At 40.7% G+C, this 19746-nt stretch overlaps 1 protein-coding gene across 1 annotated transcript in view; it reads right to left on the bottom strand.

The window, feature by feature from the left end:
• Window positions 1-12187: 12187 nt before the first annotated feature.
• LOC122736854 (integrin alpha-D-like) overlaps window positions 12188-19746 on the bottom strand; it is a 29948-nt gene continuing 22389 nt past the window's right edge. Inside the window, exons 29-30 of the mRNA XM_043979269.1 lie at window positions 19467-19577; window positions 12188-13629 (exon numbers count right to left, since the gene is read on the bottom strand). Of these exons, the coding sequence (XP_043835204.1) occupies window positions 13549-13629; window positions 19467-19577 (192 nt within the window). The 3' untranslated portion in view covers window positions 12188-13548. The remainder of the gene's footprint in view (window positions 13630-19466; window positions 19578-19746) is intronic.

Here is a 19746-nt window from a genome sequence, read left to right as displayed (position 1 = left end):
ATTTTGGTCCTCCCTATTGCCATAGTAATTTTCTATGGTGAGAGTTTTTCTGTTTTTTATTCATATTTTAGCCTCCTTCATGCTATTTAAAGTTGAGTTCTGTTCCTGGGGTACAATGTGCACTATCCCAAGCTTCTTTTGCTGGGGGCCAGGGGCCCAGTCACTGGCTTTCTGCTCTGAGGCCTTAGCAGCTTGCAGCTTGCTCACTGCACTGGAATGGCCTAATCTAGCTGGGCCTGTTGGATAGCAGATATCCCAACTGGCAGATAGCCTTCTGTGTTGGGGCTGGCGGCCTCACAACTGGCCTCCTGTGCCACTAGCTTGCTGAGCTAGTATTGAGGGTCCTTAGCTGCTAATCTGTGCTGTGGATAAGAGTCTTTTTCTGGCTTGCCCAGACACCCTTTGTACTGAGTTGTGTTCCCCTTTTACCCAGGTGAGACAGCCCTTTCCTGAAGACCTTCTAGGTTAAGTTGGAAGATTGTTTCACTCCATCTTTTTGTAGGTTCTGCAGCTCCAGAATCCATTTAGAGGTTTAGTTTAGTGTTGTTTCTGAGGGAAATTTGGGAGAGCTCAGGCAACTTCCTGGCTTTACTCTGCCATCTTGGCTCCATCTCATTAATTGTCTTGATCAGAGTAGGTAAGTCTTTCACAGTTGATGATCATTGTAGTATTGCTGTTTCTGTGTACAGTGTTTTCCTGGTTCTGCTCACTTTATTTTACATTAGTTCATATAAGTCATCTTTTATTTTTCTGAAGCCATGTTGCTCATCATTTCTTATAGTACAATAGTATTCCATCAAATTCATACAACACAAATTTTTTTTTCAGTCATTCCCCAATTGATGGGCCTCTCCTCAACTTTCAATTCTTTGTCACCACAAAAAGAACTGCTATAAATATTTTGGTATAGATAGGTCCTTTTACCTTTTCTTTGATCTCTTTGGGATATAGACATAGTAGTGGTATTGCTATATCAAAGGGATTGCAGTTTTATAGTCCTTTGGACGTAGGTTCAAATTGTTCTCCAGAATAGTTGGACCAGTTCACAACTCTATCAATGATGAATCAGTGTGCCTATTTTTCCACATTCCTTCCAACATTTGTCATTTCCCTTTTCTGTCATTAGCTAATCTGATAGCTTTTGAGGTGATGTCTCAAGAGTTGTTTTAATTTGCATTTCTTTAATTGCTAATGAGTTAGAGCATTTTTTCATGTGACTATTGATAGCTTTTACTTCTTCAGGAAACTGCCTGTTCATATTATTTGACCATTTATAAATTCAGAAGTTACTCAGTCCCTCTTTGATAGGAAAGAACTTTGCTGCATGCCTTAAGGTCTAATGGGTAAGCTCATCTGCTCTCGGTGGGGGAGGGAGAGAAAGAATGGCTTTTAATGTACCTCAGTTTCTGATTCCTGTTTCTAATTCCTATTATCTCTTCATCAAATATCAAATTAAGAAGGAGGGAGCCAGCACTTGGAGGTTGGGTTTTCCTGCTAGCCTTTCTTCCTCTATGGTGGGTGGTGGGAAACAGGACTGCTCATAAAAGCTTCCAACCTCTTCCTCCCAGCCAAAAACACAATCCCAGAAATCTAAGTTAAATCACATAACCAGGGGCAGCTAGGTGGCACAGTGGATAGAGCACTGGCCCTGGAGTCAGGAGGACCTGAGTTAAAATCCGGCCTCAGACACTTAACACTTACTAGCTGTGTGACCCTGGGCAAGTCACTTAACCCCAATTGTCTCACTAAAAAAAAACAAAAACAAAACAAAACAAAACAAAACCCATGATTAAAAAAAAATCACATAACCAGCTGGTGAATTCTGAATGGTGTCTGCTTGAGTCTTCATCTCTATAGTCTCCACAAGTGCTATGCCAATAATTACAGGTGGCCAAAAGTATAATAAGCTGCCTTGGGAGATAGGAGTTACCCATCACAATGCAAACAGCAATTGGATGATCAATTTTGGAGAATGTGGCAGAAGGGAATCCTATTTAGGTAGGAATGGGACTAGATGACTTCTCAGGTCTCTGCCAATTTTAAGATTCTGTGATTCTCTGGCTTGGTTTCTCATCTCTTGAACTTCCTAATCTAAAATAAAGGTACAGAAAATCCAATGGAATTTACTTAATACCAGGTCCACTAAGACAACTTTCAAAAAGTGCTTCTTCAACCCCTTGAAACTCTGTCAACTTTCAGCCAGAGGTTTCTACCTCTAGACATTCTAGAGGTTATTTGAATAGTAATCATTACTCTGAAATAAAGGTAACATTTGGAAAGATGACTCTAATGCTTTATTCCCTGGTCAAAGAATCAAAATCTATTCACAGGGGAAAAGTAATTCACTATACCATTTTCACATGCATGTTACTGAGCCTTACAGTCCCCCATTAAGTGAATTCTCTTGATTTCTTATAAATATGGAGCTGATCTCCCACCTCCAACCCTGGGTAGTAAGGCAGCTCCTCCTGCATCACAGTGATGGTGACTATAGTTTCTAAACAAATAATAAATAGAGACACATGGTCTGCTAAAGAACATTCTTTTTGTATTCATTAAAAATATACTGGCTTTTGGTAAAGGAGAGTCTCCCAATTAGTAAAAGATGTATCAACTATTCATATTTTTTGAATCAGGAAGGTTACTATTGAGCACATACTTTGAGAAGATAGAAAGATCCCACGTTAAAAAAATTATAGCAGTACTTTTTGTGGTGGAAAAAACCTGGATCAAAGTAAGTACTTATCAATGGGAGAATGGCTAAACAAATTGTATTATATCCACAATATCACTATGCTATAAGGATTAATGAATATGAGGAATTCAAAGAAAAATGGGAAGATTCATCTAAAATGATTCAGGGTCTTGAAAGCTGAATGGTGATAACAAGATACAGAAAGACTACAATAATGTAAAAGTTAGTCAAAATTAAGTTAATTCTCATGACCAAGCTTGGTCCTGTTAAATATGTGATGAAATATACTTTCTTCTACTCAGAAGGGAGGCTGGGGACTCTGGGGAGCAGAAGGTTGCATATATCATCAAATATGTTTGATTTTTTAAAATTTGGTTTTGCTGGGGTTTTGTTGCTGCTGTTTCTGTTGTTGTCATCATTACAAAGCATAGTTCAGCACCATTTTGTGGATGTTGAGAAATAAGTATGCCATTAAGGAAAGGTATTATTGATAAACTACTAAAAAATAAAATGCAATATGATACTCTTTATACCCATAGTGGTATTCAGTTTCTTCAGATGATATGGAGTAGAGAGGCTGGCTCCACAGTCCCTCACCCAATGAACAAATTCTTGAATACTGGCTTCCACTCCACAGATCCTCTCCCTTCCTACTCTCTATACCTCCCAACAAGAGTACCTCTGCAACTGGATGGCATCAGTAATGCCCAGTGTGAGCACAAAGAGAGTAGTGTACCTTACTTAGAAGTCTGATCATTGTCACAAAGTGTGTGCAGTGGAAGGTCACAGGGCTACCCAAAGGGGGATTAGAGTCATCCACCACACCTGGAACATCTGGCCACCAAGGTAAGCCACAAGTGACACATCTCTCGTGGAACATATGAGAGAAGTGGGTCAAGTTCTCATTCATTTTCCCCTGACCCCAGAGCTCTGGCTCATTTGGCAATTCAATTCTCTTAAACAATTCAATTCAACTCAACAAGTATGTATGAGGTTCTAATGGTGGTTGTTGTTGTTGACAACAGGGTTTTTAAAGAGAGGTAGCAAGGAAGTCTTGGGTTCAAGTTCTTCATCAGGCACATAGGCTATCTGAGCAACTATTGAGGACTTTCTAAAACTATAAAATGCTGACAATTATTGAATGATATCAATAGAGGGAGTTTCTATGCTGATGCAATAGTTTCCATATTGTCAGACTAATTAAATCACAGGTTGGACAGCATCCCCCCCCCAAAAAAAAAAGAAAAGCAAGAGTGTACAAAGTACAGTACTATGTGTTAGGGATACAGAGGCAAACAAATGAAAAATGGCCAGTTCCTATTTTCTTTTTTCTTTCTTGCAGGGAAGTGAGGATTAAGTGACTTGCCCAGGGTCACACAGCTAGGAAATGCCAAGTGTCTGAGACTGGATTTGAACTCAAGTCCTCCTGAATCCAAGGCCAGTGCTTTATCCATTTCACCACCTAGCTGCCCCAACCAGTTTCTATTTTCAAGGAGCTTCTTTAAATTCTCCTAGAGATCATGGTTACTGGAGTGGTCCCTAACCATCCCCCACAAGGAGTTGGGCCCCTTGCAGATGAGGAGACAGGACAAATATACATGAAAGATACCTAATAGGAGGCAATATGGAACATGGACCAAATGAATGAGAATTTCTTTCACTAATGCTGTAGGAATTAGAGCAAGGAAGATATCACTATGGGCTGGAGGGGTCAAGGAAAGCCTCATGGAGGACAAGAGGCTTACATTGAGCCTTGATAGAGGCATAGAGATCTCGATGCAATTCATTTAAATTCATTTTTAAGCACCTACTCTATGTCGGGCATTTGCTAGGTGCTGGGACAAAGACAAAAATGAAAAGTGCACCCTTCCAAAATTTTTATTCTACCTGGAGGAGAATCAGAAAGAAGAGGATGGGGTGATCCAGGTAGAGGGAACTACATGAGCAAAGGCACAGAGGTGAAAGGTTACAAAGCATATTCTCAGTGACAGTAAAACCAGATTAACTAGTGTGTAGGGAATGTATATGTACCGGAATTTGAGGTTGGGGCAGACTGTGGAGATTCTTTTTTCTTTTTTTTCAGGGCAATGAGGGTTAAGTGACTTGCCCAGGGTCACACAGCTAATAAGTGTCAAGTGTCTGAGTCCAGATTTGAACTCAGGTCCTCCTGAATCCAGGGCTGATGTTTATCCACTGTGCCACCTAGCTGCCACCTAACTACCCCCTGTGGAGATTCTTTTTTTTTTTTAGTGAGGCAATTGGGGTTAAGTGACTTGCTTAGGGTCACACAGCTAGTAAGTGTTAAGTGTCTGAGGCTGGATTTGAACTCAGGTACTCCTGAATCCAGGGCCGGTGCTCTATCCACTGCACCACCTAGCTGCCCCTCCCTGTGGAGATTCTTAAAAGGCATGTTAAGACACTTGTAATTTATTCTATGGAAAATGGGGGAGCCATTAAAAGGTTTTGAACCAGGGAGTGAACCAGAGTTGTGAATTAGGAAGACCAATCTGGTGGGGAAGCAGGATAGATGGAGGTAGGGGCCTCTTTTCCTCCCTCTAAAGTTGTTTGTCTTTCATTCTCAATGAGGACCATGACATGGGGAAGTGATGTCATGACTTGCAGTGAATTGAATTTAAGTGAGGGAGGGCTGTGCATGGTCACCAACTTCACTGTCTCCTCCAGAGTCATCTGGGTCCAGTAGCAAGATATACACCAGGATGATTGGTGATGGCCCCAGATGTTTAAGGCAACTGGAGTTAAGTGACTTGCCCAGGGTCACACAGCTAGTAAGTGTCTGAGGTGAGATTTAAACTCAGATCCTTTTGACTCCAGGACCAGTGCTCTATCGACTGTGTCACCTTGCTGCAGTTTACTAGGGCTAGGGTATTATGCTAAGTACTGGGAAACATTGACTTTCATTCAGCTGCTTCCTTCTGCATGTTTATGACTCTCTCAAACCCAGTTCTTCCAAGAATGGTGGCTGGTGGTTGAGAAACAAGAGAAGTTTACTCACATCTTGATCCCTTGAAGCCTGCTACTTCACCTGGCTTGTGATTTATTTTTAGGCATATTTGAATTGCAATTCTTTTGCCGGGATTGTACAATTTGATTCCTATCTTCTACTTTGTCCTCACAGCTCCTGTTGATGAAGTCTTTCCTCTGTAGAATAAGGAATATTCTCTTTTTGTCTCTTTCTGTCTCTGTCTCTCTGTGTCTCTGTCCCTCTGTCTCTGCCTCTTTCTGCCTGTCAGCTTATCTCTTTCTCTCTCTGTCTCTGTTTCTCTCTATCCCATCTATTAAGGCTGAACATTAATTAGTCTCATCCTCCATGAGGCCTTCTTTGACCCCTCCAGCCCATAGTGATATCTTCCTTGCTCTAATTCTACAGCATTGGTGAAAATAAGTATCATTCATTTGGCCCGTGGCCCATATGGCCTTCTTCTATCTCTCATCTCCTCTGTCTCTCTCAGTCTTTGTTTCTCTCTGTGTGTCTGTCTTTGTCAGCCTCAAAAATAAAACCCATGCTGAATAGCAGCACTGCTGGCTGACAGAATTTCAGAATGGGTAAATAAAACCTAGATAGAAAGCAACATCTAAGGAACTGATGAGCTTGTACCCACTGCTAACCGGGAGAGGGGAAGACAGTGACCCCAGAACCGCCCTGTCACTTGGGCCGCTGTTACCTCCCTGCCACTCCCACTGTGTGACATCAAAAGATCAGGTCAGATCTTCTGATAGACTCTGAGGACAATTCTCCTCAGCTTTTGGCTTCCATGTTAGACTTCTGAGTCCCCCCTTCCCACTTTCCTGGCATATTCCTCCCATAACTCCTTTTTCTCCCCCAAAGGAGGAGGGCTCGGAGTCTTGGAGGCCTTTTAACATGCCTTGTGGTCAGCTCCACCCTCAAGACTCTCTACCCCAAAGATAGGTTATATCTAGAAACCCCTCCAGAGATAAGAAGCTATGAGGCAAAAATGCATGATTTCCTTTGCCTTGCAAGAAAGAAGGAAATGAAAAAGAGGATGCAGAAGTGACCTTGTGGTCAAGAACTTGGAAGCTAGGAGTAGGCTGGTGGGTTCAGGTCTGTTTTGAGAGTGCAGATTAACTAAGTGCTGTGCACAGTGGTGAGGGAGCCCAAGTCTTTAAATGCATGTGAGGATTGAATGTCATCTTTCAACTTCTTTTTTAAATTGATTTTTTTTTTGGTGAGACAATTGGGGTTAAGTGACTTGCCCAGGGTCACACAGTCAGTAAGTGTCAAGTGTCTGAGGTAGGATCTGAATCCAGATCCTCCTAAATCCAGGGCCAGTGCTTTATCCACTGCGCCACCTAGCTGCTCCATCTTTCAACTTCTTAACAGAAAGTATTTTCAAATGTTGAACACAGTTCTTGTGATTCAAAACAAGTACTGAAGTCAGTATGGGATAGTATAAATAGCTCTGAGGTCATGAGACCAAGTAGCCATTTGACCTTGAATTGACCATCTTTCTGAGACTGTTTCTTTCTCTACCAATTATGGGAGTTGAATTAGATTTCATTCAATTAGCTTTAGTTTTTAAAAAATCCCAAGCTCTCCCACTGCATCTAGGGCCATCTTCAGTTGTCCCGATGTATATCTTGCCACTGGACCCAAATGGCTCTGGAGGAGAGAGTGAGGCTGGTGACTTTGCACAGCCCTGCCTCACTTAAAGCCAATTCACTGAAAGTCCTGACATCACTTCTTGATGTCATGGTCATCTTCCAGAATGAAGGACAAACAACAAGAACAATTCAATAAATATTTCTTAAATGTCCTACATGAGGCCCAGGGCTAGATACTGGGATTAACAAAGATAATGGAAACATTTTCCCTACCTTCAAGAAGTTTATAGTCTACTGGGGAAGAGACAGAAAAGAGGTACAATAGAACTATAAATATATAAACTATAAAGCAATTAGAGAAACAATAGAACAGTAGCCACAGTCTCCTGCAAAAGAGGTAATTGAGTTGTGTTGAAGAAAGCCAGGGATCTTAAAAAGCATGGCTTATGAGGGAGAACATTATAGGAATGGATGATAGCAAAAGATCAGAGATGGAGACAGAGCCTCATGTGTGAACCATGAGAAAATATGCTGTATGTTTGGACTATAGGGTAGATTTGAAGTGGAATAATGTATAAGAAGACTGGAAAGATGGTAGGGTTTTTTTGGTTGACTAGTCATGTCCCACTCTTTGTGATTTCATTTGGGGTTTTCTTGGCAAAGATAATGGAGTGGCTTGCCATTTTCTTCTTCAGCTCATTTGACAGATGAGGAAACCAAGGAAAACAGGGTGAAGTGACTTGCCCAGGATCACACAGCTAGTAGGTATCTAAGGCCAGATTTGAACTCAAGTCCTCTTGATTCTGGGGCCAGCATACTATCCCTGTGTGCTACAATGGGCTAAATTGTAAAGGGCTATAAATAAACATAGAGGATGTTATCTTTGACCCTGAAGATAATACAGAGCTTCTGGAGTTTATTGAGTAGGGAATAGGGGTGAGACATGGTTAGACCTTCACTCTAGGAAAATCATTTTGGCAGCTTTATCTGAGGGTTAGACAGACAATTTATTGTAATGGTCCAGGAGAGAGGTGATAAATGCTTGATTTAACATGGTGGCAATATGAATGGAGTGTCAGGGGATGTATCCAAGAAATACTGTGGAGAAAGAAGCAACAAAATTTGGCAAATGATTACATATGTAGGGTGAAGGAAAGTGGGAAGTTGAAGATGACATTGAAGTTATAAGTATGGGGGACTAGAAGACTGTGGTACTCAACTGTGATAGGGAAATCAGAAGAGGAATGGGTTTAGGGGAAAAGATTTTAAGTTCTGTTTTGGACATGTTGAATTTAATATGGCTATGGGACATGTGGGGCAGATACGTCACACAGTAGATAGAGCACCAGGCCTGAAGTTAAACTCATCTTCCTGAATTGAAATCTAACCTCATACACTTAACTAGCAGAGTGACCTTAGGCAAGTCACATAACCCTCTTTGTCTCAGTTTCCTCACCTGTAAAATAAGCCAAAGAGGGAAATGGTAAACCACTCCAGTATCTTTGCCAAGAAAACCCCAAATGAGGTCACAAAGAGTCGGATACTACTGAACAATTGCTTGCTTGCTATGGGACATTCAGTTCAAAATAACCAGTAGGCAGTTGGTAGTATGGGATTAGAGCTCTGGAGAGAGACTGGGGCTGGACATATTAGATCTATGAATTATCTGCATAAAGATGATCATTTAATCTATGGGAGCTGAAGTGATCACCAAGTATAAGGAAGTATAGAGAAAATGGAAAAGAGGCCTAGGACAGAGCCTTGGGAAGCAATTCCTACAGTTCACTGGTGAAGATCTACCAAAGGAGAAATGAGAAGGATCAGTCAGACATGCATAAAGAAACAGCTTCATGAAAATTGAGACAGACAGACAGAGAATATCCAGGAGGAGAAGGTATTCAACAATGTCATAGGCTTCAGAGGGGTCAAGGATGCAGATTGAGAAATGTAGATATTGCAATCGAGAAATCATTAGTAAGTTGTTTAAATTCAAACAACTCTGCGTCCCACCTCACACCCAATAAACTGTTGAATATAACAATTAATGAAGTGAGCAGAACTAGAGAGAACAGAAAACACACTACCAGACAGAAGAGCGACAAGCAGAGGAAAACAAGTCCCTCCTTTCTCACTGGTTCAGGTCATGGAGTCCCTCAGGTGCAGCAGGTAAAGTGGTGGAAAAGAGCAGTTCTCTAGAGAGAACTACATTATAGAGAAAACCAAGTTTGAATGATAAACACAATGACCTCCAGAAGACTGATGGTAAACCACAGTTTCCATCTCTTGACATAGACAAGAAGTGCAGAATGAAATAAACATTTTTAGACATGATCAATGTGTGAATGTGTTTTTTTCCTGATTATACTTATTTCTTGGGGAGATGGGGGCTTTTATTTTTTGTTTTTTGTAAGGGAGAGTAGGGGAGGGGTAGTGATGGCTATGTTTTAACTAAGGAAAGGTATTAATAAATCATTTTTTTTAATGGAAGAAAATCTAGAGGTGGGCATAGATAAGCAAAACAGTGTTGGAACTACCATGTTGTTTTACTTATACCTACCCTCCACCCCGCAAAAAAAAACCCCAAAACTTGCTGTATATAGTTGGGGGGGGGAGAAATTTCCAGTACCATATAGTCTGTTTAAAATTATTTTCTTTGTAAATTGAAATTATTGTGATTGCTTATGTTAATTAAGTTCATAATAAAAACAATTTGGGGGGGCAGGGCAATGAGAGTTAATTGACTTGCTCAGGGTCACACAGCTAGTAAGTATCAAGTGTCTGAGGCTGGGTTTGAACTCAGGTCCTCCTGAATCCAGGGCCAGTGCTCTATCCACTGCACCACCTAGCTGCCCCTGCTCAAGATTCTTTAGGCAAGTGCCATTCTACTATGGGGCAGGCTAAGTCTCCTACCACTTGGGTGGGTATAACCTCCTTTAACTTATTTCCTGAGTGTTTAAAACTGGTAAGACTAAACCTTTAATTCTTTTTTCCCCATCATCTCTTCAGTTCTGCTCTTTTCCACCATTCCCCACCCACCCACCCAAAGGCATGTCATGACATAACCTGTGAGAGAGGAGGGACTTGTTTTCCCTGGCTTACCTTTCTTTTGTCTGGTAGTGTTTATTTCTGTTCTGAGTTGTTTGTTCTCAGTTTCAGGTGCTCGAGGTAGTTCTCACAGGACCAAGAGGTCAATCAATCCATGGCAACCTTGGAGCCAGGATTACAGGGGTGGTGTGGTGCAGCAAGTCAGTTTGGCTGAGAAGTCCTGAGAAGTCAGGGTGCCTGCCACTCAAATCCTAATGGGGTTTTGGATTCAGGAGTGAGAATCTGCTCTAGAGCAAAGCTTCTTAAACTGTGAGTCGAGACCCCATGGGGTCACATAACTGAATGTGGGGGTCAAGAAAAATTGGCAACAGTAAAAGGTTCTGTATACCTGGGGTCGAGTAAAAATTTCCCTGGCGAAAAGGAGTCACGAGTGGAAAAAGTTTTAGAAGCCCTGCTCTAGAGGAACCGATCCAAGGTATGAATTTCATTCTCTTCCCCTCCTCAGAAACCGAGATGGTACAAGGGGAAAGAGGATTATATGCCTCTCAAGTCTTGGAGGGGAATAAGTTTGGGTTTTTGTTATCATATCATCTAAAGTAGACATTCCTCTGTGTAAAAGGCCCTGTGTTAGACTTCAAAGATAGCAGCTTCAGTTGAGTGATTACATAGTCTAAAACCAGATTACAAAAGGTTTAGCATAGCGTGAGAGGGACTCCCTGATAACCTGGCTTCCCTAACTTGCAGGCAGCTCAGCTATTCCACACCAATTCCAGCAAAACCAGACTGAATAGTGGTCAAGAAATCCATCTTTCTCTGAAGAGCTGCCTAAAGGAAGCCCACAGACAATAGGAAAAAGGACTCGAAACTCAGGAGGAAGCACAGACAAGCAGGAAAGTTTTGAAAGTAATGTGCAGAATTTGTTATATACTTTTTTTTTTTTAAGCGAGCAGCATGAAATGGAGATCCCATAGTTTGCTGAGGAAATGTGACTCACGGTGAGTGATTAAAGCTGCAGGACCCGTTCTCTGTCTTATTGCCCATCTATGGGGAGTGGGTAGTCAATGAACTCAACAAGGACTCGTGTGATACTATGAAACTTTCACCCATGAGAAGGGAAGAGGGAGTAAATTCTACAGGCCTGTCTAGTTAGAGCCTCAGATCCAGGTTACTGACAACTTTCTTGGCCTGCCCTGATCTCAAGTGGTTGGACAGGTGTATCCAAAAAGACCTAAGAGCTGGCCCCACCTTTCTTCTCCCAGCAAAGTGATGGCTGCCTGTGGCCAGTCCCTTGAATAAGCCAAATCCCTTCAGATCCATTGTAATGGATTTGGCCAGCTCAGCTGGAGAACACAATGAATCAGATAGTTAGGCATCTTGTTGCTTTCATGTGTGAGTTGTTCCAGGGTCTCTAGGTGGAGAGGAGAAAGGAGAGCTGTCCAAAAGGCAGGCATCACTTGAAAATCACATTGCATCTCCAAAAAATGGATACTTTTTAAATAACAGAGATATTTAGGTGGTACAGGGGATAGAGCTCTGGGCCTGGAGTCAGGAAGACTTGAATTCAAATTTGACCTTAGTCACTTGCTATCTGTGTGCCCCAAGGGAAGTCACTTGACCTCTATCTGCCTCAGTTTCCTCAACTGTAAAATGGGGATAATACTAGCACCTACCTACAGGGTTGTTGTGGGGATTAAATGAGATAATATTTGTAAGGGCTCTTGCACACAGTAGTAACTTAATAAATACTTATTATCTCCCCCTAATCCTGATGATGAAGATTATATAAAGGGAAATTTATTCCTGTCACAAAAATTTCAAAGTCCCGATATTAGACAAAGGAAAAAAACAACACCAAAGTCTCCAAGTCAAAGAAAAGAGGTTTATTGAGAGAGGGATCTGGTCTCACAATAAAGCTGGTCTCAGGTCTAAGACCTAAAGATCCCGAGCTTTAGTATCCACGGATATTTATACCCTAAATCTTTTATAGACATCTAAAAATAGATACAAGAAGTAGAATGACATTTGTCTGCATATATATTCTTACGGTGTCATACTTTTTTGTAAGGCATAGGGGTAAACATTTGCAATATTCATGCCTCAAATATGAAGAAATCGTGTACATTTCCTACCTTAATAGCATGTTTCTAAAGCATACTATATAATACAATGCAGCTATAAAAATGGCTTTGTAAATTATATACATAGAACAGAAGTAGATCAAAGTCTACTTTTACACTGTTTCCAATAGTTTATCACTCAAAGCATTATCAGCTACTAAAGTCTAAAATCACTAAGAAACTTAGGACTGGGGTAGGGGAGGGAAATTTCCCTCACATTTCTCAGATTAGGTCTCTTCTTTAATGTCGGGGCAAAAGTGAGACTTTGCCATGTACAGTAATTAGGATATCCTTTTCTATCAACCATGTCCACATAGGGACCGTCCCTGGGTATGGCTCAACACATTTCATGAGCTATAGACTCATACTTTTCCGATTCTTCTAATATGCTTGAGTTGCAGGAACATTCCCACCTCCCTGCCAAAGCATTTGTTTAGATCTGTCTTCATATGGTAATACATAAAGTGGGCCAAACACCTCTCACCTTGGGGAGTTCATAGGTCTCATTCTGTCTCTGATATTCATCCCACCTCACCAGCTTTGCCACTACCATCTCAGCTGATCTATCAAAGACCTTCCTTGCTTCCCCTTGATGCCTACACTCCCTCATATCGAGAAAATGTCTCACTCCTCTTTATTTCCATTTAGAAAAAAGAGTAGATGCCCCATCCTAACCCTACTTTGCCAGGCCCTGTCCCATAACCAAAGATGCACATAACCCCAGGGGGAAAACCAAGCAGTAACCTACGATTTGAAGTTTCATGCACATTTATGTGAACCACAAACAATTTTGCTGCTAAAACGACTTTGCCAATTGCAGCCACCTCAGCTCGAGAGAGTAACACACACGCACACAAATATGCCCACACAATGGAAAAGCCAGGTGCTTCATTACTGTGAGAGATGTTTCCCATAAAGCCTTTCATTCAACAACCAATGAGTACACACTAAAATGTTTGACTCTTCAAGAGGACAAGTCCATGGTAAATCTTCATCCTTCTGCTGAAGAAAATAAGGAGTTTGGTCCCAAGGTAAGAAGAGGACTGGTACACTTGTCTAAAAAAATCTCAGTCTTTATCAGAAAAGGCAGGGAGGTGAAGGAAGAAGCAGTTACTCAGGAAGGGGCATGTCCAACGCAGCTTCTTGAGAATTATTCATCATCTCTTTGTACTGACGTTTGAAGAATCCAAGCTGGGAGGGAGGCAGAGTCAGAGTTAGGGAGGCTATAATGAGTGAGGGCTGCATATTCTCCCCTTTTTATTTTTCCTTATCAGGAAAAAGTCAGAATGAGAGAAAAGATTTGTTGAAGAGGGGTTTTTTGTTTTTGTTTTTGTTTTTAGGTGGAGTAAGGTGGAAATATGGAATAAAGCAGAAACAAAGAATGACAAAGCAAGGATGTGGAAGAAAATATGGGAAGGAGGCCAGAGAAACATTATAAAGACTAAGAAAAGCAACATGAAAATAAGAAAGGTCATAAATAAGAGGGAGAGGTAAGATGAAAATACAAGGGGAAAAAAGAGCTATGACAAGATAGTGGAGTGAGTGGTTGGGTCCAAGCCCATAACCCTGCACCATGTAGTAACTATGACCAATGCACCAAATAAATTGAACCAAATAAAATGAAGAAAGGGTAGGAAAAAATTTTTAACTCTTATAAGGAAAAAAAACTTGATTGAAAACTAACAGAAACACCAAAGAAATTAGTAAATGAATGTAAAGGAACAGAGGAAACTACTATCCAATGGCAGACATATATTTCCTAATGCTAATCTCCTCTTCAAGAACATGACTGGGGGCAGCTAGGTGGTGCAGTGGATAAAGTACTGGTCCTGGATTCAGGAGGACCTGAGTTCAAATCTGACCTCAGACACTTGACGCTTCCTAGCTGTGTGACCTTGGGCAAGTCACTTAACCCTCATTGCCGCCCCCCCCAAAAAGAACATGACTGAAAGCAAAATTCTCCCCTAGTCATGTGTGAGGGAGAGGGCCAAATCATCTCTGAACAGTAAGATCTAATAACACGCTGTATTGAGCATGAGACGCAGGTGTGAATAATCAATGGTTTAGGACTAAGCTAGAGACACTGCCGCCACAGCCAGTGAAAGTGGAGACACCAAGGCTATTGCAATGATTGGTGAGGTAGAGACCTGTTAGTGAGAGCTTCCAATCAGCTCCCTCCTCCCTCAGGGTAATAACTTTCCCTTCCAGACCAATTCTTCAATAATGATAGTAGGTGGTTGAAAAACAAAAGTAAGCTTACTCAAATTTCAGTTCTTTGCAGCCTGCTACTACCACTCAATCAACCAACCAATAAACATTCATCAAGTGCCAGGCATTGTGCTCAGCACGGATGTGATTTATTTCTAGGCTCACTTACATCCCAAATTCCTATGCCAGCATTGCATGGTTTAATATTGCTCTTCTGCTTTGTCCTCATGACTCCAATCCTCTGTATCAACTCCTGCTGATCAAGCCTTTCCTGTCTAGAATATGGAATGTGTTATCTCTCTTTCTCTGTCTCTGTATCTCTGTTTCTGTATATTTATCACTCCATTCCTCCCTCCCTCTATTTGTAAGTCTCAAAAATAAAATATACACACAGCGCATCAGTACTGTTTCATAGTAGGTAAATGAAATTTAAATAGAAAGCAACAGATAAGGCAATACTTCTCCACCTCCCTAATTAACTCACCACAACAGCTCCTCCAAACTTTTTCATCTCTTTAAATCCCCCATACCCCGTCCCTTACCCTCACCCTCTCAGCTGAGAAATTGGTCTCATATTTTACTTTAAAAATTGAGGCCATTCACCAAGAGTTTTCTCTTCTTATCGCATATCATTCAGGTGCTTTCTGTCACTATCTCCTCCTTCAGTCCATCTCATATGAAGATGTGGGCAAACGCCCTCTTCCTGAATAAGTGATCCCATTCCATCCTGTCTCCTCCTGCAGATTGGTCATTCTGTCATCTATACTCTCACTTCTCTTCAATCTCTCCCTGTCTACTGGCTGCTTCTCTATTGCCTACAAAGTGCCCATGTCTCTCCCATCCTCAGAACACCCTCACTTCATCCTTTTATCCCTGATAATTATCATGTCATATCTCTCCCTCTTTTGTGGCTAAACTCATTGAGATCATCTATAATAGGTACCTCCACTTCCTCTCCTCTCACATTCTTCTTTACTCCATAATCTGACTTCAAACTTCATTCAACTGAAGCTGCTCTCTCCAAAGTTGCCATAAATTTTTTTTTTGGTGAGGCAATTGAGGTTAAGTGACTTGCCCAAGGTCACACAGCTAGTAAGTGTTAAGTGTCTGAGGCTGGATTTGAACTCAGGTCCTCCTGACTCCAGGGCCAGTGCTCTATCCACTGTGCCACCTAGTTGCCCCCATAGATTTTTTTAATTGATGAATCCAATGTCCTCTTCTCATTTTTCATGCTTCTTGACCTCTCTGAAGCTTTTGACACTTTCACATTGCCCTCTTCTCCTTGATACTTTCCTCACTATTTTCTCCTGGTCCTCCTCCTACCTATATGACCTATTTTTTTTTAGTCTCCTTTACGGGATCCTCATCCAGATAATGTCCTCTAACCATAGGTATTCCACAGGGCTCTCTTCCAGGTCCTCTTCTCCCTCTATACTATTTCCTTAATGTACTCATCAGTTCCCATGGATTCAATTATCATCTTTATGTGGATGATTCTCAAAATCTACTTAATCAGCCATGACCTCTCTACTGACCTCTAGTCTTGAATCTCCAACTGCAAGACACCTTAAACTCAACACGTCCAAAACTGATCTCATTATCTTTCTCTGAAAACTTTTACCTTTTCCAAATTTCCCTATTACCTTTGAGGGCATCATCATCCTCCTGGTCCCCCAGGTTCACAACCTAGGTGTCAACCTCAGTTCCTCATTATCTCTCACTGTTGTCCCCCCCAATCTAATTTGTGACCTAGGATTGCAATTGCATCTTTTCAACATCTCTTGAATATACTCCCTTCTCTTCTCTAATACAGCCACTACTCTGGTGCAAGCCCTCATCAACTCAAGCCGATTCTATTGTAATAGTTTCCTGGTTGGTCTCAATGCCACAAGTCTCTCCAGTCAATCCTTCATTCAGCTGCCAAAGTGATTTTCCTAAAGCAAGGTCTGATCATGTCATTTGATCTCCTCAGTAAACTCCAGTGGCTTCCTATAACCTCCACTATCAATCATTTGAAAGTGCTCAAAATCACTTATGAGAAGAGAAATGCAGATGAAAACATCTCTAAAATATTCCACACCCAAGAAATTGGCAAAGATGATAATAGATGGAAATATTAAATGTTGAGGAGGATAAGGGAATACTAGTATGGTAGTATAGTCTTTTGGTCGGGTTATGAATTCTTCCAACCATTTTGGAAAACAATGTAGAATTATGCAAAATGCAACTGACAAGTAAAGACTTATCTGTAAGAAAATATTCTTAGCAGCACTACTTGTAACATTTTTTTTTAAAGAAACATACTGTATTTATCCCCAATGATCAAGGAATGGTTGGGCAAATTGTGGTAAATGATGGCATTAGAATGTTATTGTACCAAAAAAAAAATTAAAATTTTTTTAAAATTTAAAAAATTAGAAAAAAAGAATATTACCAAAATTTATGAATATGGATACTCCAAAGAAATACGGAAGGGTTTGTATGAAGTGATGCCAAAAAATGATTAAAGCAGAACCAAAAGAAGGATATATTCAATTACTACAATTTTATATGTGAGGAATGCTTCAAACAGCAACAAAATACAACTTTAAAATATTAGACAACGTTAGTATTAATTTATAAAGTATATGCCTGTTCCTTCTTTAATAAACAGAAAACTACTTAAGTTCAAGATTGCAATTATAGGGGCAGCTAGATGGCTCAGTGGATAGAGCACCGGCCCTGGAGTCAGGAGTACCTGAGTTCAAATCTGGCCTCAGACACTTAATACTTAACTAGCTGTGTGACCCTGGGCAAGTCATTTAACCCCAATTGCCTCACTAAAAAAAAAAAATTGCAATTATAAGCATTTGCCTTTTTGTGTTATTTTACTTAACTATGTAAAGTGGGACCCCAAATCTAGAAAGTTTTGAAGTTAGTTACATATACATAATAAAGGAAGTAATTTGAAACAAAGCTTCAGTGGAAGGCAGTGGCAGAAGCAGTGTTGTCCACAGAATTTCATCTCTTGCCTTTTCTTCCCACGAGAGCACTCTATTCAAGGCAATTGGGTAGTACAATAGATAGAGTGTTGGGTCTGGAGTAAGGAAGCCCTGAGTTAGAATTCTGATTCAGACACTTACTAGGTGTGTGATCCTGGATGAGTCACTTAATCTCTGTTTGCTTCATTTTCCTTAACTGTAAAATGGTCATGATAGTAGTACCTACCTCCCGGAGTGGTTGTGAGGATCAGGTGAGATATTTGTAAAAAGCATTTAGCACATTGCCTGGTACATAATAGGTACTATATAAATGCATACTCCCTTTCCTAGGCAAATGAATGTAAGAACAAAGAGAATCACAGGATTGGGAAAAACTTGGGGGCCTGCTATATCCAGAACCAGAAAACCCTTGGCAGTTTGTTGGAAGGGCAGCCTTTAAACTGTTTGTGAACAGCTACAATTTAGCGTTCAAACATTAAATGGGAATTATACAGGATTTCTAACCCCAAGTCAGATTGTTATTTCTGCAGAGTTCCTACCCTTATAAGAAGCAGAAATTTTCTTAAATGGACTGGAAACCTGTAGGCACTATTTATCTGGTTGGCTCTCTTGTCTTCCTTCTTTTCTTCTTTTTTTTTTTTTTTTTGGCAAGGCAATTGGGGTGAAGTGACTTGCCCAGGGTCACACAGCTAGTAAGTGTGAAGTGTCTGAGGCTGGATTTGAACTCAGGTCCTCCTGACTCCAAGGCTGGTACTTTATCCACTGCACCACCTAGCTGCCCCTCTTGTCTTCGAAAGAGCTTGGAGCAAGGTCTCGCCTTTTAAAGAAGAAAAACCTATCATAGCTAAGGATGTGATAACTGACAGATTCTTCTTGTGGGAGAGAGAAGCCACTGTGGATTTTTCCCCATTCGGTGTCTGGGCTGTGAGGGCCTTGCCTTTCTAAAAGAACTCTATCTTAGGCCTCTGGACTCTAAAATAAAAGAGAGATGACAGACCCTTACACTTCCTCTTATGAAGAAGAGGTAGCATCTCACTTGAAGAATCTGGCTTAAGATAGAAACTGGAAACAGAGAAAAACACCTCATTATTATATCTAATAGAATCATCCTTGACAGCAATTAGGAGAATCACTTCAAGGCCTGGAAGAAATAACACTTGACAGAAAGAGCATGGAATATGAGGTGAGTAGAGAGAAGGCCAAGAGGGACCCACAAAATAAAATCACCAGAAGATATTGTTGGCCCTCATAGACATGAATTACCCCTCTGTGAGTATGTCCTGGCCACAAGTATTCCCTATATATGTGTGGACTCTGGCTACAAGTTTTCCCTAATAGAGAATTGTAGGATTTTGCCCATGTGCTTTCTAAACATATCCACCACAGCCAAATGGGTTTCCTACATGTCTCTCTACACATCCTCTATGTGTCCATTTTCCACAGGTGGTATATTTATGAAAGAAGATTATGAAGGAAATGCTATATTATTTCTTTAATATATTATTTTATCAAGTACCTTTGCTTTGAATTTATCATATCCTCAAGTTGACTAGTAAAAACATTGGTGGGGGCCCAAGAACTATAGTTTTAAGCTGTTCAAGAGTACCTTGATTCTGGGGTAACTTATTTGGGGGAACCATTTGAAAGTTGTGAAATGTCTTTAAGTGCTACAACTGCTTGAGGGAATTACATATTGTGGGTCAGGTTTTCAATTAAGAATATGCTGAAGGTTTGTATGTATTAAGACAAAATTCATCAATAGAAACATTCTTAAAAGAGAGAGAAGAAAAAGGAGAGATCAAAGAAGATTGTTAGGTATAGGAGGGTGAGGAATTTCACCTTGTACAATCCAGCTGTGATGAGTGCAAGGAGCAACAGTCCCCCAATGCTGCTGCCCACGATGAGAGGAATAGGAGAATGAACTTCATATCGTTCTACTTTGGTCTCTGTCTGGGTGTCATTTGGAAGGATGGGATATTGAAGGAAAAGAAACTTTATTTAAAAAAAAAACTGATCACATTGACTTTTTCTTTTTTTCCTCCACATCTGTTCTAATCCACAATTCAGAGTTTACCTATCTTAATTCTGAGGTCTCTTATTCCTTTTGAATCTGGTCTAT

This window comes from Dromiciops gliroides, chromosome 1 (assembly GCF_019393635.1).
Source record: "Dromiciops gliroides isolate mDroGli1 chromosome 1, mDroGli1.pri, whole genome shotgun sequence".
Lineage (NCBI taxonomy): Eukaryota > Metazoa > Chordata > Mammalia > Microbiotheria > Microbiotheriidae > Dromiciops > Dromiciops gliroides.
Note: the sequence above shows the minus strand (reverse complement) of the source record. Positions and strands in the feature narration are given on the sequence as shown.